This window comes from Pelodiscus sinensis, chromosome 5, assembly GCF_052426305.1.
Source record: "Pelodiscus sinensis isolate ZL-2025 chromosome 5, ASM5242630v1, whole genome shotgun sequence".
Taxonomy (NCBI): domain Eukaryota; kingdom Metazoa; phylum Chordata; order Testudines; family Trionychidae; genus Pelodiscus; species Pelodiscus sinensis.
The window spans coordinates 67,088,823-67,113,645 of NC_143056.1; the positions used below are offsets into that span (position 1 = coordinate 67,088,823).

General features: G+C 42.0%; 1 protein-coding gene across 6 annotated transcripts in view; it reads right to left on the bottom strand.

Annotated features, from left to right (window-relative positions):
• PSEN1 (presenilin 1) overlaps positions 1-24,823 on the bottom strand; it is a 64,175-nt gene that overhangs the window by 30,847 nt on the left and 8,505 nt on the right. For 4 of the 6 annotated variants that reach the window (XM_014576287.4, XM_014576283.4, XM_014576284.4 and 1 more), the window contains 5 exons: positions 20,097-20,240; positions 13,696-13,949; positions 12,341-12,482; positions 7,184-7,251; positions 5,943-6,163 (listed from right to left, as the gene is read on the bottom strand). In XM_014576287.4, the coding sequence (XP_014431773.2) occupies positions 5,943-6,163; positions 7,184-7,251; positions 12,341-12,482; positions 13,696-13,949; positions 20,097-20,180 (769 nt within the window). In that variant the 5' untranslated portion in view covers positions 20,181-20,240. Of the gene's footprint in view, positions 1-5,942; positions 6,164-7,183; positions 7,252-12,340; positions 12,483-13,695; positions 13,950-18,459; positions 18,632-20,096; positions 20,241-24,823 lie in introns of those variants that run through there. The other 2 variants (XM_075927278.2, XM_089778522.1) reach the window with 2 other exon arrangements.

A 24,823-nucleotide genomic window follows, 5' to 3' on the forward strand; every position in this document is an offset into this window, starting at 1 on the left:
AATTAACCGCATTTTAACATCCTCAGGCCATACTGGGTCAGACCAAAGGACCATCCAACCCAGTATCCAGTCCGCCAACAGTGGCCAATACCAGATCCGTCCCTTGTCATCCACCTCCAGAGAAACAAGGCTAAGGACACCATTCCTACCCATCCTGGCTAATAGCCTAACCTCCACAAATCTATCTAGCTTTTTTTTGAACCCTGTTAAAGTTCTAGCCTTAACCGCATCCTCTGGCAAAAAGTTCCACAGGATGACTGTGCGCTAAGTGAAGAAAAACTTCCTTTTGTTTGTTTTAAACCTGCTGCCTATTAATTTCATTTGGTGACCCCTAGTTCTTTTATTGTGGGACTACATAAATAACTTTTATTTAATTCACATTTTCCATACCAGTCATGATTTTATAGACTTCTATCATATCCCCCTTTAGTCTCCTCTTTTCTAAGCTGAAAAGTCCAAGTCTTTTTTATCTCTCTTCATATACGACCCATTCCAAACCCCTAATCATTTTTGTTGCCCTTTTCTGAATCTTTTCCAATGCCAATATATCTTTTATGAGATGAGGCGACCACATCCGTACACAGTACTCAAGATGTAGGCATATCATAGTTTTATATAGAGGCAATAAGATATTTTCTGTCTTATTCTCTATCCTTTTTTAATGACTCCTAACATTCTATTTGCTTTTTTGATTGCCTCTGCACACTGAGTGGATGTTTTCAAAGAACTATCCACAATGATTCCAAGATCTTTCTCTGAGTGGTTGTAGCCAAACTAGTCCCCATCATATTGTATATATAGTTGGGATTATTTTTTCCAATGTGAATACAAAGCACTTCCCACAATGCCGTGACATTCCTGGCCCCTCCTCCCTTGAGGGGGCTAGAAATGTTGACACCGTGTACCCGTCTGTTCCTGCCAACCTGTTTGCTTGTGTCTTTCAGTGCTCACCCTGCCTGAGAGAAGCCTCGCCATGTTCAAAGGATCCCATGTGCAGGCTGCATGTTGAGCCCCAAGTAAACCCAAACCACACTGCAGGCCGCAAACAAAGGGGAAGCAGACCACATGTGGCCCATGTGTTGAGCAGCCCTGCTTTAAACCAGGAGTGGGTCAGAGGTCGCACACAAGTGAGAAGCAAAAATCCCCCCCAAACCCTCACTGACGTGGCCCCCAACTGAGGAGAAAGACATTCCCCACATTCCCCTCGCACACCAGAGCCTAGGTGGGCCTAGGCTAGTAGATTGTGTGCTCCAACCCCATGGTGGAGTGGGAGGGGAGGCTGGAGCTCCTTTCCCCCACAATGTTGGGGGGGAGCCCTGAGCTTCAGGGGCCAGATCCAGGAAAGCCAGGGGCCACATCTGGTCCCCAGCCCTTAGGTTCCCCAACTCTGCTTCAAATACTGGAAGACAAATCCTGCTGGAAACAGAAGCCAAGTGTAAAAATAAAATTATGGAGGCCAAAAATAAAATATGAACAGCAGCTACCCAAAAGAAAAGAAAACTTATAGCAATTTTTTTTCCAAGTGCAGCAGAAACAACACCCCTCAAAGAATTCAGTTCAGCCACTTGTCCATCGAGGTGCTAAAGCACCACTTAATGAAGAGAAGGCCATTATAGAGCACAACCTTCTTTATTATAGAGGATGTGAGGAAGAGTCCCATACCCAAGTCGTTAGTTTTAGGTGACAATACTGAGTACCGTATATACTCGAGTATAAGCCGAGTTTTTCAGCACAGTTTTTGTGCTGAAAAATGCCCCCCTCGGCTTATACTCGAGTCAGCCTCCTGCTCGCGGGCGGGCTCAGCGCGTCTCTGCCGCCGGCCGGGTCTAGACGCGTGAGCCCGGAGCTCTGGCCCCCCAGCCCCTGCCCTCCTGACCCTCTCAGCCCCCCTGTCCCCTTGTCCCCCCCAGCCCGTCTCCTCGTCCCCCCCAGCCCCTGCCCTCCTGGCCCTCCCGGCCCCCCTGTCCTCTTGTCCCCCCAAGCCCCTGCCCTCCTGGCCCTCCCGGCCCCCCTGTCCTCTTGTCCCCCCAAGCCCCTGCCCCCTCGGCCCCCCAGCCCCTGCCCTCCTGGCCCCCCAGCCCCTGCCTGCCCGGCACCATGGGCCCTTGCCGCGTGGGAGGAAGGGCGTTTGGGGCCGTTCGCCATGACGCTCGGGTGCAGCGCTGAGCTTGGGAACAGCTGAGCTCGGGACCAGCCGCTGCTCCCTGCTCCCCCTGCCCTCCCCTCCCGTGGTAAAATCCAGCCAGCACCGGCACCCGCTCCCCCCGCTGGCTCATTGGCCCATCGATGCCCGGCTCTGGTCTCTCACAGTCCCCCCCCCCCCCCCGCTGGCTCGTTTAGAGGGGGCTCGTTGGCAGGCAAGGGGGCCGGAACGTGGGGGCTGCGGGGCGGGGGCGGGGGGGGCTGAGCTGGTTGGGCCGAGTGTCCGAGCGTCTCTGATAGATACCGAGATTTTATTGGTATCTATCTTCATTTTTTACATTTACCAGTAGCTGCCTCATTTCCTACCCTAGGCTTATACTCGAGTCAATATTTTTTCCCAGTTCTTTGGGGTAAAATTAGGTGCCTCGGCTTATATTCGGGCCGGCTTATACTCGAGTATATACGGTAACTGTGCTAGTTTAAGATGTCAATAGGGGTGGTTTAGGAAAAAAACCTGATAAATAGTAAAAAGTGACCAGAATCAGATGGTGTTCTGAAAGAACTCTAATATAAAACTGCAGAACTACTACTAGAGGCATGCAACCTATCACTTATATCGACTTCTGTACCAGAAGACTGGAGCATAGTTAATGGAATATATTCATTTTTAAAAAAAAGACTCCAGAGGTGATCCTGGCAATTACATACCATTAAGCCTAACTTCAGCATCAGGGCAATCGTTGAAGCTACTATAAAGAACATAAATTATCAGATACATAGATTAATATATGTTATGTTGGGGAACAGTCAACACAGCTTCTACAAAGGAAAATCATGTCTCACCAAAATATTAGAATTATCTTAGGGAGCCAAACTTATGAGGACAAGAGTGATTCAGCTTACCTAAAAACCTTTGATAAGGTCCCTCACAAACTGCTCTTAAGCAAACTAAGTAGTCATGGGATAAGAGGGAAGGCCATCACTACGATAAGTAACTGGTTAAAAGAGAAAACAAAGGGTAGGAAAAAATCATAAGTTTCACAATGGAAAGATATAAACCTAGGATCACCCAAGGATCTGTGTTGGGACAAGTGCTGTCCAACATATTCATATATGATCTGGAAAAAAGGCAAACTGATGTGGCAAAATTTGCAGTTCATTAACTACTATAGATAGTTAAATCTCAAGCTGCCGGAAAAGAACTACAAAGGGATCTAACTAATCTGGGTGACTGAGCAACAAAAATGGCAGATAAAATTCAGCGTTGCTAACAGTAAGTAATGTACAATGGAAAACAGTCACACTTATGCACTCAAAACGATGAAGTGTAAATTAGCTGTTACCACTCAAGAAAGATCTTGGCATCATTGTGGATAGTTCTCTGACACCGTGCACTGGCCGTAAAAAAAGCTAACAGAACATTAGGAAGCATTAGCAAAGGGATCAATAAGACGACCCTAAAATACCCTACTGATCATCATATAAATCTATGGATGAATACAGATGCCTGGATGCATTGAATGCTCTGTGCATTCTGATTACAAAAGCAAAAACAAACAAACCAAAACCAAAACCACACACACACCACAAACAACCACCACCATGTGCATTGGAAATAGAGAAGGGCAACAACAAATATGAAAGCTATTGCATACCACTCATTAGAGAAGAGATTAAAGGAGGACTATTCAAATAAAAACTATTCAGTTTATCAAAGAGATGAATAGGGGTGGATATGACAGAGGTCTAAAAATCATGAATGGTGTGGATAAAGTGAATAAGGAAGTCTTATTTATCCATTCACATTACGCAAGAACCAGGGCACCCAATGAAATGAACAGGTAGTAGTTCTAAAAACAAATGTAAGGAAGTACTTCTTCACACACTGCACTAACCCTTTGGAACTCATTGTTAGAAGATGTGAAGGACAAAAGTATAACTGGGTAATAAAAACAATGGCTAGATAAGTTCATGAAATATAGGTTCATCAGTGGCTATTGGCCAAAACGGTCAGGGATGCAATCCTCTGCTCTGGGTGACCACAAACTGCTAGATCAGACTGGACAAGAAGAGAGAGATCATGAATCCTTTTCTGTTCATTCCTTCCCACGCCTCTGGTACTGGCTGTAGTTAAAACAGGAAATTAGCCAAGAGCAAAATACTACCGCCGGATTTTTAAAAGAATGACTAGTAATGGCAAGTTGGGGAAGAAATAGGAGATTCTCAGTGAGGCTATGACTACACTATAAGCAAAAGACGTGACTCACATCTTTGTGCTAGCTCAATGGGAGCTAGCATTAGTATAACTAGTAACACAGACGTTGTAGTAAGCGCAGCAGTAACAAGGCTAAGCTATGCTTAATACACACCCATCTAAACCCTGTGGATAGATATTTGGCATGGCTAAGCCATGTTACCACTACTGCTATACTAATTTTAGCGCGCTCTCAGAGATAGAAAAAGTATGTGTACGGGAGCAAAGAATCACACACGTAGTGCTACATGTAGATGTAGCCTGAGGAAGATCAACCTCCCACATCTCAATTATGGGTCCCCTTCATTTGTTACTGAAGTATTGCAATTTCAGAGTCAGGTTTGTGTCTCAGTTGCATATAGATTATTATTAGATCCACACTGCTTTCCTCCCTCCCAGCCATTTGTGGCTAATCAGGTGTTTGCAGCTTTTTCTTTTGGATTCTAACCTTGCTCTGTCACCTGACATTTAGCCTCCTGCAATGCCCTCTACCGGAGTGAAATCTTAAATCCATCTGAAGCCATAAGCAATGTGGAATGCAGCAGCCTACTTGCTAAAAGCACTACACTGCTGGGAGCACAACAGCAGTGCTCCATATGCATAAGCAGAACAGTAGCTGCAGTCAACCAAGGCACACAAGCTGGAGCTCCCTCACCATATGAGATGGGGATCTGCTTATGGGGCTGTCAGTATGCAACTCCTTAATCTTGGAATTCACCCTTACTGGGTTGAAAATAGCCCAAATGTTGTGACCTTCAAGTCACACTGTGAAGACTATCTTCCTTGCACTAGCAGTTAGGGAAGGCTATGATGCCAAGGGTGGGGTTTCCTTTGGGAACATGAGGGGTGGGGATTATTAATAATAATAATTATTATTATTAATAATATAATTGCCTATTTTGTGTCAGGCAGGAATTGCTGCTGTTTGTTATTGTTATGGAATATATTTGACATGGATGGCACAGTCCTGTCTACACAACTTATGTAGTTTAAAGTGAAATACATAAAATCTTATAACTGCTAATACTTGAGTTCACACAAGATGAGATAGAGGAACTTAATAAGCATTTGACCTGAGAAGGCCAAGGAAGACTCTCCTCACCTCATTTATAGTTTGGATCAACTATCTAGCACTGTGTGTAAAAGGGGCATTTTCACCTTCCTCTGAGGCATGAGGTACCTAAGGACAATGTTGGCCTAACATGGACAAAGGGCTGCTCAAGTCTGATTAATCCTATATTCCTACAAATATGGGAAAAAAAACCCAGACCCTCATCTTTACCACTATCAGGGAATTTCAGACTAGGTATCCATCTGCAATTACAATTCACTTCTGTGTTTTAAAATCAATTCAAATTCTTACCCATGGGTCAGATGTAAGGGAACACAATCTGGTCCCTGGAATTTGAGTAAGACATTTTAGCAAAACCTTTGTCCTGACTGTGTTTAGACTCTGGGCTTTATGTCTGATCAAACAGAAGGAAGAAGTGAAAGGAGAAAGACAGAGTGCCATCGACATAGTTGATATCATGTTTTACGGTCTTACCATAAACTGAAATTACCGCGAGGATAAGCCATGCAGTCCATTCAGGAAGGTATTTAATGAACACCAGGGCCATGAGAGCACTGATCATAATGAGATATGCTTGCTGGAGCCGGAGTGGGCCTTTCCAGTGAATGCAGATCATTCCCACCACGCCAAAGTTCCAGATCATAAGCGCGAGGGTAATGTAATCCATGGCAACATTATAGGTTTTAAAAACCTCACTGAAACATTTAAGAAAAAGAGATTAGATAAAGAAAACAGTCGTCTGTTTTCCTAAAGCAAAGGGGAAAAACACAGGTGGCAAACTTTAGCATCAGATTTTAAAACTTTATGCTCAATGTTGTGACAAACAAAGCTGCTCTTTTATTACATCACAATTAGATCTGACAACTCAAAGAAAAGGTTAGCTTTTTGAGGAAAAGGTAGTTTTACATGGAGTATTTCATTTGAACTATTTCAGATTTACTGTTCAGTTTTCTGCAGTACAGTCTTCCTTTGACTTTCTCATTTCCTTCTCAGTCATATATCAAAAAGCTGCCAGCAAATGCGAAGGATCTTGACTAACCTATGATCCTCCATTTTATAAATAAATTAACACAAAACAAAACAAAATCCTGGCGTACAAATGAATGCTAGCTTGCTGGAATGTTAATTAGACACATGGTACCACTTTGTCAAATACGCAAGGGAAACTGGCTGTAGCATGCATGCTTCAGCTTCTCAGAGATTGTCCTGGGAACTAATAAACTGATTTTTTTTTTAAATTAAGAGAACAAAATATTCTGTGAAATAATTATATTTAGGAAGTTTAAATGATTATGGAAAAAACTACCTTGGTACTTTCCCCAGTACTACAGGGTACTTTCCAAGTCATTGGTAACTTCCTCTAGCCTGAGAAAAATCAGTGCTTGAGCTTGCTGATGATACAGAATACTGTTAAATGGTCATTCGTGATGAGATGCTGATGTGCTGCTTCAGGATATGGCTTACAGAGCAAGCACAAACCCTAGAAACAGGAGTCTATTAGTTGTAGATGCAAGTGCATAACTTCCATTAGATATAAACCAAAGTGTGTTTTTCCATGCAGAGCTGAATCCTTTCAGTGGAACAAGTCTTTAGATTGTTCCCAAATAAACACTCTTTGCATGGCTGACCCATACCAATTACCACAGTGGAATATGGGCAATTGTTTACACATGCTTATGGTAAAGAGACAGAAATTGAAACTCTTGTAGACTTACCCCAAGTAGATGAATGAGAAAAAGAAAAGCAGCAATAGAGAAGAAATTATAAGCCACCCATGGATCACCTAAAAGAGAGAGAGATATCAATAAAGATCTCCATTTCAAATCTTACAAGTTTCAGATTCATAAGCAGGATATAGCAATATCTGAGCCATTGTTCAGAATATCATTTATACATGACCCCATCCAGCCTCTCTAAGAGGCCAATATTAATACCTGGTGGTTAGAGCAGGGGAATGAGATTCAGAAGTCTTCGGCTCCATACCTTACTCTGTGCTGATACATTGATTTTGGCTAGTCCCTTGACCTCTGTGCCCGAGTTACCCATTTTTAAAATGGTGACACTACATAACCCATCCATTGAAAATTGCTTTGGGATCCTTGAATAAAAGGGTGGTGTACAAGTGCAAAGTCATGTAAGGAATGAATGAATGAATGAATGAATGAATGAATGAATGAATGAATGAATGAATGAAGGAAAGTAAACAGCGTTAGCATTTGCCCTTTGTATAGAATAAAACACACCTAACCTGAGTGAACTATACCATTGATTTTCAAAGTATGGGTCGTGACCCAGTTCTGGGTTGCAGAAAGTCAGGGACTGGGTCGCCTTGCTGTAGGGTGACAAGATGACCAGTAGGGGTGCTACAGCCAGCTTCCTGCCTGTCCTGGCACTGCAAACTGTGCTGCACCTTTGAAGCGGTCAGCAGCAGGTACAGCTCCTAGGTGGAGATGAGTAGCCAACTCTCAAGTTAAAAAAGCAAAACTAGCCAAATAATTAAGACAATCCTATTTCAAACCAAGCCCAAATTGAGCTCCATCCATTTTTGCTTGACAATACCGTGTGACAAACCAGGAACCGGCCAATGAAAATGTGAAGCCAGAGGTTGGGGTGGGAGCCGCCTGTGGAGCTGGACTTATTGATGGCCACTTCCAGGATGCAGTGTGGTCCACTATGCCAGGACAGGCAGGAAGTCATCCTTTTCATCCCACTGCAACACTGAGTGGGAGCCACCAGAGGTAAGCCTCTGCCCCAACAATCTCCTGGTCCCAGCCATGAGCACTCAAACCCAGAAACACCTCCTGTACCCCAAACTCCTCATCCCCAGTTCTATCCCATAGCCTGCAACCGCAGACAGAGCTTATACCCCTGTAACCTACCGCCCCACCCCAAAGCCTTCACCTACTCTACCCTCAACCCCTTATCCCTGTGGCCCCACCCTGGAGCCTGCACTCTAATCAAACAATATAATTATGCTGGGTCACAGGCATCACAATTTTCTTCAACTGGGTCACGAGAAAAGAAAAGTTTTAAAACCACTGATCTATACACATCACACAATTAGATAGTAAAATAGGTCACCATGTATATCAATAAGACAACAGTGTGTTGAGACTGAAGCCTAGCAAAACCTACATGTATTTAACAAAAAAAACAAAACAAACAAAAAAAACGAACCTTGTTTTAAAGAGTAAACATAACTTAGGGACAAGCCCTTCATACTCATGTCCCAGACTAAAAACAAAGTTTGAAGAGAATTTGGAAAGCCCTATAACTATGATCATATCTGAATGGACAGGCTTCAAGACGACAAAATGCTAGATTTCCTAAGTACCTGATTACAAAAAACAAAGTTCTGAAATGCCATATCAAACTGGTAGCAAATCATCCAAAACCTAGGGAAAAAGAAATAGAAGAGATCTTTCAAACATGAATGAAGGAGGGAAACAGTCTCTTCAGAAAAACAGATTCCTAGAACGGTAAGAAAATAAAAAACTCCAACTTGCTAAAGACTTTAGGTAAATTCTGGCCTTAAGAGGAGAACCTTTGAGGTGCAATGAGATATGAAATAAGTTAAAAAAAGAAATATTTTATTCTGTAGACAAGGAACCTCACATACAAAGTAAGACATGGACCCCACATCTAGTTTAAATTTCTTTGCAGACAAAGAAGTCAGAAGTAATTTATAGTACTTGCTTGAACTGGGTATAAAATGGCGTAAGAAATCCTACCTGTGCTAAAGCCAGATTCAGAACAGAATTTACTGCTAAAAATAACTATACATGCAAGAAAACTTGATCTTTCTGAATTGCAATGTTTTTTTCCATATTTACATCTTTGTGAGGAGTTTATATTGGACTTTAAACTTTTAAAACAATAAAAAAAATTATGAAATGTAATGTGTAACCTCAAAGATTATTTCTGTTTCATGTACGTAGAATAAATATCAGTGAAACATCAACAACCTTCTAACAAAAGAGAGTCAAGTTTCAAATATATTTTTCATAAATGTGTTCAGAATCCTCTGCAGCATTGCTTCCACTTTTGTTTTTTTCCTTTGAACCATTCTTTACCATGCATCTAAATAAAACCTCAGGATTCACTGGCAAGCCTGAGTGACCTCACAGGTAGGTCTCTTTATCAGAGAGTCTTCTCAAAAAATAAAACCTGTGGAGCTTTTCTTTGGCATTAAGCATTCTGTTTTTAATGCTATTGGCAGGGAAGATGTCAAATTTCTGTCACCACTGTAACAAAGGGAAGAATTTTGAAGTTTGGGGTCAACAGGAAAATGAAAGAGAAACAGCTTTACAAATAATGCATATGGCTACATATACATTCTGACAGAACAGAAGAGTGGATTTTATTGTTAAAAACTTCGATGGACAGGATATGTTAAAAATAAAGAAAGAAATTAGAAATAAGAAAACCCCAAAGAAAACTGTCCCAGTGCCTAGGAAGAGAGGAGACCAGGAGGTAGTGTGCCTGAATACTGATGTTCTGTTCTAGCAAAAGAGCTGGTCTGTTCTACTTAACAAATGCCAAACAGTGCATTACTCTAAGGCAGTGGTTCTCAACAAGAGGTACACAAGTAGTACATCAACTCACCTAGATATTTGCCTAGCTTTACAACAGACTACATAAAAAGCTCTAGCAAGGTCAGTACAAAATAAAATTGCATACGACTCATTTATACTGTTCTATACTATATACTAAAATACAAGTACAATATTTATATTACAATTAATTTACTTTACAAAATATGTAGCAAAAATGAGAACCCTATTCAATTTTTCAGTAATAGTATGCTGTGACACTCTTGTATTTTTATGTTTGATTTTGTAAGCAAATAGTTTTTAAGTGAGGAGGTGAAACTTGAGGGTACACAAAACAAATCAGACTCCTGAAGGGGATTCTGTAATCTGGAAAGGTTGAAAGCCACTGCTCTAAGACCCTAATAAGTACATGTATAAATGTTGCAGTAACTACTGTGAGTAGCCTCACTGAACCACCTACCTGAAACAGTTAGGTGAATCAGAATACTTTCCACACCAGTTATTTGTTCCCTCCTCTTCCCCCCTCCACATTATAAGGCTTTCAAAACCACCTGTCCTTTTCTCAGAAGTTTCTCAACACATTTTATGGGACAGACAATTGTTATCCAACATATTTCATAACATGTCATGGCAAGTTTCTTGACTTCTGATTAAAAACATTCCCATGTCTCACCTGACAACAGCTCCTACACTAACTGATTTGTTGCTACAGAGTCAGCCTGCCTGTTAAAACCTGAATAAAAGTGAATTGCCAAGGTTTGCAAAATACAGGGAATTAAATCTGGAGCTCTGTCAGTAAAGAATTTGCTTTAACAGAGTAAAATATGGGGGAATTAAGGTAAAAATAAAAGTGAATGAAAAAAAAAGCAGCGACTTAGACAAGCTGAGAAGAGATGTTTTCTGGTTGTGAGTCAGGATCTGAAATCAGGACTTGTTCCGTAACCTCATGCAAGACACTTCACATTTGGCCTTCAATTTTTCCATTTGGAAAATTGGGATAATTTCCCTACCTCAAAGGTGTTTTTTCAGACATAATGCCTCAATAAAAGGCACTACAGATGACCAAAGCAGATAAGCATATCGCCACCATTTGGGATGTCAAATATTGCTTTGTTAGAAATTTGTTTCTGTTCATTGAAAAGTAGACTAACAATGATTCTCTACATACTCAGCAGAAAACTAGATTTATGTTCAGCAACTGGTTTCCTGGATTTTGCAGCACTTTGGTGCAGAAGGCTGGAGATATTGTGTTAGCGTCATTTACATTGAAAAATTCAACATTTTTCATAAAACAAATATGAAAATAGATACTATCACTGCCAAAGCTCCAGTATTTATTTTTTCAGTTTTATGCAGTTTATAAATTTACTTTATGATATGCTAGTGATGTTTGTAATTATAGGGCATAACTACACTGTGGAAGTGGCTAAGGGGAAGCTAGTGGGTTTGGCAGCTTGGTAAGTGCAAGTGAGGCTTTTGACATTTGGGGAGACCCAAGAGACAGTTTGGGATTGTGGGTTTAAGCACAACAGTTGGCTGTTTCTACTAAAATGACCAACAGTGAAATAATGTAAATAACTTTTAAACTATCGGTTAGGTTTTTTGAGTTAAGTGAGCCATTCTAACAAATAGGAAAATGAACACCTCATAAAACTTGCTCCAGAGTGTCTGCAGGATCAAGCAGATGCCATTGCCTCTATCAAAATGTGGCAACATTTTCAAAAGACTATTTTTTACAGCGTCACTGCAAGTTAGCAACTCCTCCCCAAAAATCACAGAAGTTGAAACTAAATGTTGTGGCAAGGAGTGAATTTGACAGCAAATTCACATATACTCAAGGGTTTGACTAAAAGACAGTATGTCATTTTGTTATTCCACATCCTCTTTACTGACGATTAAAGGAAAAAAGCACGATCACCGGGCCAAATGTAGCCCATACCTACAAGCATAACATAGAGCTTTGACATATGGAGACTCTAGGTTATAGCAAGTTAATGTGACCCTCATCTAGACTAAGTTTGAGCTCTCATTAACAATAGTATTATGTATTTTTTGAGCCCTGATTGCAGGTGACATACTGTCACCCTCCAAAAAATGTCTCTTGAAGTGCATTTTATTATTGGTAATGCCTTGTGCACTTTTATTCCATGCAAGACTACGTACTACCTGGCCCATTCTCCTCCAAAAACTAAAGCAGGGAACCTCTGCAACTGGTGCTGCTAGTTTAGTTACACATGATTGCTCTTTTCATGAGAGTGCATTTAAATGAATAATAAAACATTAGCATAATTAATTAGCAATAGGGGTATATGTGCTCACCTTATAGCACCTGTATTTGTAAAGCACAACCAGGAGTATGGTCATAACAATTATGACACTGATCATGATGGTAGCATTGAGAATAGAGTTCAGGGCTCTCTGTCCCACAGTCTCTGTATCTTCAGTGAATGGAGTGTAGATACTACAATACAGACCAAAAAAAAAAAAAAAAAGGGAAATGAAATTCCAATCTATACACCACATAAATGTTGTCTAGATAAAAGCCCACGATCAATACGTAGATATGTAAAGCCAATTTCCCTTTTGAAGTCTCAGCACTTATCTCTCAAATCAAGGTTACAAAAAGGACAGTTATTTTCTGCTTAGTAAGAGAGCAACCCAAATTTAAAAACTATTTTTATAGCATGCAAGTAAATGTAAATTAGGTCACACTAAGTATAGTTTGGCCTTTGTGCACACACCATCTAGTGGATATTCAATAAAACACAACACAAACATAAACATGAAAAGAACAGAGCAGGAATTAGATTTTCTGTTCCATGGGAAATTCCTAGAGTTAATAAAAAAAATCTGTTCCAAACACACAAAATAGCAAGACTTCCTAACCTAATGAAATTGAAAACAGTAATTTTAGATCACATAATGTTTTGTTCTGATTTTAACATATAATACACATTTTGAAGCCACAAACCAAATACGTTTTGCCATTATCAAAAAGTTGTCAGTCCCCCTCTCCCACACAAAATGATTTTTTGTTACATTCAACATGTCCACAAAATATTTTTCCACTGGAAAATGCAGATCTGTTGAAAGTGAAACATTCTATTGGACATTTCTGGGCAGCTCTTACTAATGAACTTATTTCTTTGTCCACAAGCAACATAAGCAAACCTCAAACCCTACATACATATGGATGTTCATAAAATTCTCATTTTTCCTTCTCTAATAAAGCTTTAATTTTTAACGGAATGCAACTTTCATGTATGGTGCTCTGAATTGAGTCCATACCATGTAAACCTCACAGAAAGGCACAAAATATTAATAAGTGAAAGGTCAGGATTCAGATTGAAGTAAAGGAAAACAAATGATCTTTAGAGGTACTCCTACGGGGGAGAGATGAAATTATTGACAAAGCTCTAGTGGTGAAACCTGAAGTTCCTCTTTGTAAGTCCTTTAACTTACACCAGTACAAGAAAAATTGGCTTGGCCTGGTAGGAGAAACCAGTCTGGATGAGTCTCCAGGGTGACAGGAGCTGGGAACATAGCTGAAAATAGGGCTGGGCTTGGGCTACAGAAAAGGTCAGTGGATAACATAAGTACTTGAAGGTGTGCAGACACAGAGTAAAGAAAAGGATCTTCAGTAGACCCAAACAATAATAAAAAAGGATACATACAGCTGTCCATCTTTTCGTGTATAAAAGCTGACTGACTTGATGGTTGCAACAACTACCACCATGCAAAGTGTGACAGGTACAAAAAGCATAATCACATGCTTTGCCCCATATTTCAAAGTCAACTCCTCATCTTCTTCCTCCTGTTCCACCACTTGCTGCGTGCTATTCTGTGGTTGCCCGTTAGTCTCTGATTCGGGGTTGTCATTACGCCTTCGTTCACAATTATCATGGCGCCGCCTCTCACTGTTGTCATTCTGCAAGATAAGAAATTCCATTTCTGTAAGCATCTGTCTGCCATATTCTATATGCTAAGGCAAGGAGGCTGTGGAGTGGGAAATGCACACTTTACTATTTACTGTCATATTGCTTCAGCAGCAAGGACCTAAACAACAGCATTTACAATCAATGTTCCCTATAATCTTTTCCATCCATGCATGGGCTAAATTTTTATGTGGACCAAGACATGTGTAAATGTATACCACCAGTAGAAACAAAAAACCTACGTGCACGCACTCTGATAATCAGCTTAGGAGCATTTGAAAAGCCAAATGGCCACACAATAGCATTGCTTACAGGGAACACTGTTTACCATATACTGCATGAGAACTGTGGATAGAATGTAAGCATATAAAGCATTTAATTCCAAAACAACACAAATTGTTGACATTGATGTTGCTTTTGCCTAATAGCATGGATTTGTTTTCTACATAATTTGTGTAATTTCAATTTAAAGAGCCCATTGTTTGTCCTTGGATGGAGATACTGTCAAGGAATGCTCTGAAAGTAGATGTTAGCCCAATGCATCAATTGTAATTTCTTACACTATTACTGAAGATGGTGGCACTGGCAATGTGACATTTATGACATTAGTTGCATGAAAGCAACAAAAAATATTCCAAAACCAGTCTCTATGCTGTTTACACTCATTACAGTACATAATACCATTATTAAAGCTGGAAAGAAACTCTACAAATTGGTCTGGTATGGCTTTCCCACAGTTGTACAGTATTTTAAGTAAGAAAAACTGATGCATGAATAGTAATAAAAATCTCGGACACTTGTCATTTTTAAATTAAAAAGGGTATTTTTAAAATTTAAATTAAAAACTCAATTCTCATGATGAATGAACTTGAGTGAGTGCATGGATTTTTTTATCCTCACAAAAGAGATATAGTTTAGATTATCAGTTTCCAATTTGATAATCCCTTTTCTCTAATATTGGAGAAAAATATTAACATGTCCCTTGAAAAACAGGAATACATTTCCTGATCCTGATTTTTAATATTTATAATGATACATTTTGGAAGAATATATCAAATATGAAAACTGAGGCAAACTATTCTTTTCTCTTTCTTGTTGGGTCTTACCCATTTAGAATTCAGCAATATGCTTCTGAATAGAAATTGCCTGGTTCATCAGTAGAATGATCGATATACATAATTTGGTATGATATGTCGCTTTTTTGCTTGAACCTTTATTCAAAGATAGTCCAAACATTTAATTGCCTGTGTCCATCAGTTTTTACCAACATGTCTAATTTTTCTTTGTATAGCTGTAGAACAATCAGTCCTTTGGAATAAATATTCAGTATAACACAAATGTATATGGACGACACATCCACTATTCATTCTAGCCGTTTCTTGACCCTAAAAATCAGCAACACTGGTTACCCATCATTTTCTGAATTCAGTGGGTATGTCTCCATTAATAATGTAAGAGATAGACCTTTCAATTATGAAGAATCAATTATTGAATTCAAAATTATCTTAATTATAGAATATTTCAATTGTTAATTATATAGCCTCAATACAGGTAGGTGCTCTATGGACAAGAGACACAACATTCCCTGACAGAAAGAATTTACTGCTTGGAACACAGCAAACAGCAGAGTTTGAAGTAGTGAATTTTGGCACCTGCTTGTTTTTTCCATGATTTTTTCTTTACACTTTTCAGCTGGCTTCTAAGGCCTTACAACTGAGATGAAAGACGCCTGTGTTGCTATGCCTCCATAGCCCTACTGGATGATGCTTACCAGGTATGGTTACTTGGCAGCACAGGCAATAGGCCGCTCCAGGCTAGCCGGACCCACCACGCCACGCCACACCACAGGGCCGCTCCTGCCCACCTGGAGCAGCTCCCGCCCACAGCAGGGGGCCGGTCCAGCCCCCCCGCCCACCTCTATTTAAAGCAGTTAACCAGTTAAATGTTATATTTTAACAGGTTAACTAATTAAACGGGATTTTACATCCCTAATAGCCACTTCACCTCTATGTGACAAGGGCTGATTTTGCTTCCATTCCTTCCCTTCCTTCCCTCGAGCTGAGAAGTCTCTTTACAGTTTATTTCATAAGGGGTATTTATATTTCTGCCTCCCAACCCTTGCTTTACACCCTTAGCTCTATACTGATGCACAAAATGGGAGCAGAACGGGTACAAGCTAAGGGACAGAAAGCCTCTTATATGGCCCAAAAGGAGAGGACTCTTCCTGGTTATTCCGCTTCTTGACAGTAGAGCACTAGCTGAAAAGGGCAGCTTACAGTGATGTATAGGAGGCAGAACTGAAAAATTTGACACTTGTTAGATATGAAGTACCAGGATGGAATCCACATCAGCATGACCCACATACTCTCCTGTTAAATGTAGTCCTAGGTCTGACCTCTCAAGCTGCTGAATAGCCACCTAAATCTGCACTTAAGCACCTAAGCGTGCAATTTTCAAAAGCAGCTAAACAACAAGCTAAAAGCACAAATTCCAAATGATTTTAGTCAGTAACCACTGATAAAGGAGTATGGTTTGGAAGCAGCATTATAGCCATCTTGGCTTATGAAAGTTGATATCAGAAAGGGGTGTTGATTGGAAATACAGCACAGGATATTTGGTCATCAGTTTTGTATTTGTGGTGTTCTCATGATAATGTTATTGAGGCTTCTGGACTCTGCCCTCCCAATGTAGATGAGTATTTAAAGTATGAATCTTCTTAACCAAAAGATCTGTATGCAAAATCTAAAATTCTACTAACAATTAGAACACTAAAATAAGTTAAAATTAATCTTTTTTTTTTTTGGTAAATCATTTTTCCCCTCCAATTGACACCAAATTTCTGTAAAGGTGATGATGCTGAGCCCTTGGGGGAGGGGGCGAGGAGAGGGGCTGACTTGTTTTCTGGTAAGTTTGAAGTTCACTCTACTCAAGATGCTGGAAGTGAAAAGGAGCGCTCTTCCTCCCTTAAATTACTGGTTGCTGCAAAAGAACTGTGTGTGTTTTTCTAGGGGTTGTGGGAGAGTAAGCAGAATGGTTTCTGCAACAATGTTCTGCATCAGATTACATTCCGTTCACATTTACAATGTTACATTTGTAATCAAATGGGCTACACATTTTTTATGCTTGAATCTTTAGAAATTGATGGTGAAGGTCCAGTTAGGTGAAGATCCAGTTGAGTAGCAATGAATTTACTAGTCAAGTAGTTGATGGAATTTCTATTGACTACTCGACTAGTTGATAAGCACTTCCACATTCTGCCTCTGAAATGTACAAGAGCCCCCACTGTGCATTTCAAAGTTGGAACACTGTGTGGAGCCCAGGGCCAGCTGGAAGTCTTGCTGACTCTGGGCTCCACATGAGCGCTTCCGCTTCGAAAGCAGAAGAGTCGGATGGAGTCTCGGGTCAGTAGGGGATTCGCCCTGGCCCCAGACTCCATGTTGCACTTCCTCTTTGAAATGCACAAGAGCCCCCATTGGGGACTCTTGTACATTTCAAAGCTGGCACGCCGCATAGAGCCCAGGGTCAATCCCCAGCTGACCCCCGGCTTCACACAGCGCTGCTGCTTTGAAATGCCGTGATAAGCCTGAAGCTGGGCTCCCCGCGGCAGCGCAGCATGGAGCAGCTGACCCCAGGCTCCATGTGGCGCTGCCGCTTTTAAGTACTCCTGACTTCTTCCCTCCCCCTTGCTGCCTCTATCTGATAGAGGGAGCAAGAGGGGAGAGGGATGACTAGTCGACAAGTCCTTTACATCCCTACGCCCAGTCAATTGCCAGATGAATGAAAAATTGCCACGTGGCTCCCACTCCCCAGGAGAGGGGCTGTGAGCAGCAGCACTTTTATTTTTAGCATAGTAGCTTAAGCAAAGCTAACAAGTATACATAATACCCAGCCAAACATCTTCCAGCTGCAGTGCAGACATATGGGGAAGCACACTGAGATTAGTTAAGGTCTACAATTTAGGGATCCTGATTCTTGTGGATTGTGTTTCACTTTTTCATCATTTCCTCATAATATCATTCCTGGCTGAACGTATGCACCCTTAAACAGAGTTAAAAGACAAAAACGAAAACCTGCAGCTCTCAGAAAACGCAATGAAGCAGCCAAAGAGAAAACCATGCTGACTATAGGATCACAATTTAAATGGAAACAAACACTCAGGAAAATAAAAAGAAATTTCTGTATGTGTAGTTTACTCCCTGGATAGTCTAGAAACAAGGATATGCTCACCAAGCCCATTATTTGCCAAAAAAAAAAAAAACCCAAAGTGCTGCAATCAATGTCACATTCAAAGAAAATACAAGCAGTATCAGAAAAGAGAACTACTTTTAATTAGTATGTGAACCATAAGTGCAGTAGGAAATTTCAGAGGAAGTATAAAGTCAAATCATTAACATATTAAAACAATCTTTGCCCTTCTAAGTATTTGAACAAACATGTAATGTACATACAAGCAAATCGGTATCTTATTACTTTCTGCTTAAAGGAACAAAGTGCAAATCCTACCTGGTTAACATTAAACAGAACATAGGCCACAGATTCTTGCTGTAGAGATAGCAAAGGTACAGATTCCTCACTTTTCTCAGTCATGGTTTAACTAACAGCTCAGAAGCTCAAGTCAGAACAAGTCTCATATTACTGGCACATCACAGTTATGAGCTATGTACTTGGAGGGGAACGAGTAATATCAGACAAATAATAACTTTGATATCTACCCTGTAAACTAGTTAATAGAAAACCGAGAGTAATGATCCTGAACCAACAGAAAAGGCCCTGGAATATCAGATAAACTTTCTCTTAAAACAAAGTTTACAGATTAAAAGTGTGCTCTCCTCTGGTAAAAGATTGGGTTACAAATTTATTAATTTCCATATATGATTATGGGCCAATGTAGGGATCCAAAAGGTTAACTGGTAGCCTCTTAAGGGCTGAGGCTTATCGGTTAACTGGAAGGGGCTGGAGCAGCCCCCTGCCACCTTCAAAGCATTTGCAACTCATCACCTCCTCACCCCCCCAGTACCATCTGAAAACTTTACGAGTGTACTTTCCCTACCATTATCTAAGTCACTGACGAAGATATAGAACAGAACTAGAATCAGACCCAGGACTGACCACACCCTCCACTTGAGAAGCCTTTTCTGCTTCACTGGGAAACACTGATAAGTATTCTCAGGGAACAGTTTTCCAACCAGTTATGTACCCTGTCTAGGTAGGGGTGGGCAATAATTTTTAATGGGGGACCATTCCAAGATTTTGGCAAGTAGTCAAGGGCCACATTTCTTCCGAGAAGGTTTGGGATCTGGGACAGAAGTTAGGTGCAGAAGGGAGCTTGGGGTAGGAGACTGGATGCAGGAGGGGGTGTAGAGTCTGAGAGGGAGTTTGGGTGAAGGAGGGGTTTGTGATCTGGGGCAGAAGCTTTGGGTGCAGAGTCCAGAAGGGAGCAGTATGGGTGCAGGAGAGGATTCTGGCCTGAGGGAGGGGCTCTAAGAGGGAGTTGTAACCTGAGTGCAGAGGGTTTGGATGTTGGCTTGGGGCAGGTAGTTGGGGGGAAAAAGGTAGGGGTGCCAGAGACAGGTTCTGGCTGGGAGACACTTACCTAAGCAGCTGCCAGTCAGCAGCCCCACGGGAACCTGAAGGCTGCAGTCGCATGGTGCTCTACATAGCTCTGCTCCAGACAGGGTGAAGGAGGCTTCATTGGCTGCCCCTGCCGCCTGCAAAATATCTCAGCTGCTATTGGTCAAAAACTGGCCAATGAAAGCTGAGAGATTTTGCTGAGGAGTGGGACAGAGCACATGTTTAATGTGGCTGATGCTGCACAGTGCTTAAGGGTCCCAGTGAGGCAGCAGTGGGCCAGATCTGGTGGCTTGGCAGGCCGCATCCAGCCTGCTGGCATCCTCTTGTCCATTCCTGATCTAGGTTGTATTTCCCTAGTTTATTTATGAGACTGTCATGCAAGATAGTATCAAAAGCCTTACTAAAGTCGAGATATACCACATCTACCTCTTCATCACCATCCACAAGACTTGTTACCTTGTCAAAGAAAGGTTGGTTTGACACATTTTCTTGAGAAATCCAACTCAACTGTTACTTATCACCTTATTATCTTCCAAGCTGACTGCTTGAGGAGGTAATTTGCTACTCACAGTATTGCTCAGGTGGTTGTCAGAGAAGTTTTCTGTCAGCTGTCCATGCTGGAATTGAGGTAGGTGTGCTGATAATTCTGTCATTGGGACAGCTCTGTGGAAGCCAATTATTGCTACACAAAACAGATCTTTCTTCTTGAGACACTGCAAGGAAAAGCAGATGTGTTAGAATTCTATTGTAACACAGATTCTTTTTAAAAAATATTTCATAATTATGTTGACCAAGGATAATAATTTTCCCTTCTTCTCTTTGGTAATGTACAACCAGGTTACATTTTCATGAAACCCTGCTCAAGGTGGACTTCCCAGCAGAAAAATAAAAATAATTATCAGAAAAGTTAGTCAGTCATGAGGGTAAACACAAAGAATCAGTCAAGTCTAGGATTCTATAAATCACTGAGAAAGAAGATAAAGTCTTTATCCCACTTTGAGCAATTATGGAAGCACATCTGTTTACTATGTAAATGATATATATGTATATTTTTCTTAGACTGTAGAACATCCTCCTATAACTTTCTTTCACCACACACCATATCCCAGTTAAATTAATGGTAAAACAGATGTAGGATTCTTCACTCTTGGCTCACTCGTCTTCACGCTGGAGATCTCTCAGCTTCCTGATACAAGTTTATAGTTTTAAATCTTGACATTTGAAAAACTAAAGTTTGATGTGTAGCATTTAGTAACTTTAATATTCTGCCAGGTGCCTGGAGATACACAAAACAATACTTCCATTAAATTACTAAGCACAAAAAGCTTTCAGCAGACCTTCAAGTAGAAAAGCATATTCATACCCTCTACTCATAACACTTGAGCAAATGTACTCAACTGTGCCACGTGTAGCAGCACTAGTTATTATTTAAAATCTATGCAAGAGCTAATGTAAAAATCATTAAAAAAACATATGAATAAACATCTCCCCATCCTCATCCAACAGCTATGTACTAGAGCAGGGCTGGGCAAGATGAGGCCTGGGGGCTGGATACAGAATGCTTAACACTTTGATCTGGCCCACAGACTGCATCTGGCTACTTTCTATTTATATCTTGCTGCCTGTGCTACCAATTTTTCCAGGCACTTACTCAGGCAGCAAGATCCTATTTAAATGGCTCATGGCTCCTGGTGCTACTCTGGCAGGGGCTGGAGTCGCATGCCTTTTAGTTGGCTGCAGGTGTAACCCACACAGTTAGTGTGGTTACTGAGTACTGCAAGTGGCACCTAGACCACTGCAACAGTTAAGATCAAGAGACCTCTACCTTTTAGCTCAGAGGGTAGAGGCTCCTAGAGTCAGCTCCCGAGGTCCCAGGTTCAAATCTGCCTTGGTAGTGGTTACAAGTGGGGGGCTGATAGGCAACACGGTAGCAGTGGCACCAGTAGCCACAAGCCCTTTGATGTGCTTTTACTTCCAAGACTGGCCCCAGACAACTCTAGAGGGAGGCCAGTCCCCCGCTTTCCCCCCTTCCGCACCATCAGCCACCCCTTCAGGAGACTGGAGCCTGCCTGTGACCACATATCAAAATATATTAAATACCCCCCCAAGCAAAAATTATTGCCCACCCCGTACTAGAGGCAGGAAGCGAGAAAACAGCAAAATAATTTAGTACAAGTTTTAGACAAATATCAAGTGTTAAATTTGGGGGTTCAGTTTAATAAACAATATAGCATCTGGATCCCCCATTAGCTAAATATTTCCCTATCATACATGGAAATTTATATTTCTCCCTAGAGTTCGATTTGAGTAGCAGAGCCTATCCACTACAGGAAAGAGAGGAAGCCCTTTGTAATAATGACTACCACTTAATGGTCATTAAGAGACAATGCCAGAGTGATCAGCTTTAATGGCTCCAGCCTGTTCTACTAATGTAAGAGGTAAGTCCATCTAAAGCAGTGTTTCCCGATTTTATTTGGCCATGGAATCCTTTTAAATTCAAAATTATTTTGCGGAATTCCTTACAGATTATATATGAAGTTGAAAAAGTAGACCACAAGTAAGGAAGGATAATAATAAACAAATGCTAAACAAGCTCATGAGTTTGTCTGATGTGGCGCTAGTATATTTGTATTCAGTCACCCACGTGATCCACCTTCCCTGAGAGCGAGTACGGGGATTTACAGTGCTATATAACAGGCAATCCCCTGCCATGGAATTGTTCTGGCTCACTCTCTACTGCGCCAATATTGAGAAGACGAAGAGCCTCCTGCATGAGGAGAGTCTCGTGAGATGGGTCCCTGAAAAGGGCCGGGGAAAGGTGGGTGGCAGAGAGAGAAGGGGTATAGTGTAACCTGAAGTTATCAATTCCCAGATCCAGCAGTTGGCGGTGATGGCAAACCACCCTTGTTGGAAGGGCCGTAAGCAATGGTGAAATATTGATGTATTTCTGATTGATGTGTTAGGGGGATGGTCTGTAGTCCCTTGACTATAACGTCAAACTGTCTATTATTGTGCTGGATGGGCACCCTGTTCGATTGTGGGTATTGTCTTTGTTGTCGAGGTTTCCCTCTTTGTTGGGGTCAATATTGTCTGAACCTAGGATTAGCATAGGGAGTAGGCCGCTGTCTGTAATAGGGCATGTATCGTTTTCGGTGGTACGGTGGCGTGTACGTGCCAAGAGTCCTGAGTGTTGTCCTGGAGTCTTTTCCAGAATGCAGCAATTGGTCAGTGTTAGCCGCAAACAGACTCTGCCTATCAAATGGTGGGTCCTCTAACCTTTGTGTGTAGATCTCTCGGTACGGATGCCATCTGAAGCCAAGAGGAACGCCACATTGCCACTGATGTGGTGGTGGTACAGACCACTGTGCCCGCAATATCTAACAAAATTTGCAATGCTGTTCGAGGCCATATAACCTTCTTGTACCACCGATTTCAAAAGCTGACGTTTTTCTTCTGGCAGATGTTGGAGAAGTGTCACCAACTTTGCATAATTATCAAAGTTGTGGTTGGAGAGATGTGCTGAGTAGTTCGCCATTTGTAAAGTTAGCGTAGCAGATAAGTATACTTTTCTTCCAAAAAGATCTAAACGCTTGGCCTCCTTGTCTGATGTGGTGTTTTTATATTGAGGGGGTCTTTGATCGTTGCTGAGCGGCATCGACCACCTAGGAATTTGGTTGTAGATGCATGTATAGAAATTCCATCCCTTTGGAGGGGATAAAATACTTTTTATCCGACCTTTAATGTGTTGCTTGGATGGAAGCTGGGGTCTACCAGATGTCATCTGCAATTTCCAATATTGCTTCGTCCAAGGGCAAAGCAAGTTTGCTTTTCTGTGAAGGTTCTTAAGTAGTTGATGCTGTTTTTGTTGCACCTCCTCTAGTTGTATTTCCTGAGATTCTGCCACCCTCTTAAAGAGGTCATGGAATTGTCTGATGTCATCAACTGGGGAAGAATCTCCAGAAAAAACTGCATCATCCGGGGATGAAGAAGACTGGTCCGTTGGGGACCGTGTGTGTGGTTGAGCATGTTCCGAGAGAGTTTCCTGCTGCTCCGGTTGCTGTTCTGTTGGATGTGCATCCCCTGAGGGGGTTGGAGGCCTTGTGGATGATTGCGGCGGTGACAGTAACCTGATGGTACTGTGAGTGCCCTCAGTGACAGTGTAGAGAAGATGAGTGGAAGTGGCTATATGAGTATTGATGGAAATAGTAATCCCATGTGGCTATGATATCTGTCATGTCCATGGTGAGGAGGAGAATAGTATGCGGTGTGGTGGTATCCAGTGTAGGAGGATCTTGTAGGTGACCTTGGGAAGCGAGATCTTCCTCTATGGTATGTTGGCGAGTGTGGCCGCCTGTGATAGCATTGCGGAGATGAGGAATACCGTGGCGAACAACTCTGGTCTGGACTAGGGCGGTCTTCCCATTGCATAGGGACTGCCATCAGTGAAGGTGATGAAGAAGGTTGCGGAGAAAATACCGCTGGTTCTGGACTAGGAGATGGTGTTGTTACTCTCCTAGACTTATGGGTAGCCTTCCACCTTTGAGGAGAAAGCCGTATCTGAGGTATCGGTACAGGCTGTCCTCTTGAGGTCGGTGACAGTGCCAGACGGTGCAGCACTTGTGTAGAGGGAGGCACCACTGGAGATGGCGCTGCTGAGGACAGCGCCACCTGACTTGGTGCCAACGCGCTTGGTGCTGTGTGAACAGGCGCCGAATGACTCGGTGCCATGTGGGTTGGTGCCACATGACTTGGCACCGTTGTACTGGCCGTAGAACCCGAAGATGCTGAAGGGCTTGGGCACGGAGCTGGGGACAGTGACCTCGGTGCCAGAGTCAGTGCTGTCCTGTGTACCTTTGGTGCCAATTTCGTCGGTGCTGCTGACCTTTGTTTGCCCGGCACAGGTGCCGAATCGGCTCTAGGCGCTATTGGTGTCACCTGTGCCGCCTCTCTATGTGAGACTGGGCTCGGCTCGGACACCGTATGGCTCGTTTTGTGTGTATGAGCCTGGGTGTTAGAAGAAGCTGGATGTGCCCGGCTTCTCAGCCATGCTAAGCCTATGGGCTGGCGGCCTTCCTGCAGTCGTAGGGCTCACAGTTGAGTCTCTTTCAGCAGGTTGTAGTACCTTGCTGAACAATAACATTTTCAGGCACATTTCACAGTCCCATCTCGTGCGCACAGTCAGCTTTGAGCAGTGTGGGCATTTCTGAGGGATGTGACCCTCGCCCAAGCATTTGATGCAGCTGGCATGGCTGTTGGAGGCTGGCATCGCGTTGCGGCATGTAGAGAACTTCTTGAA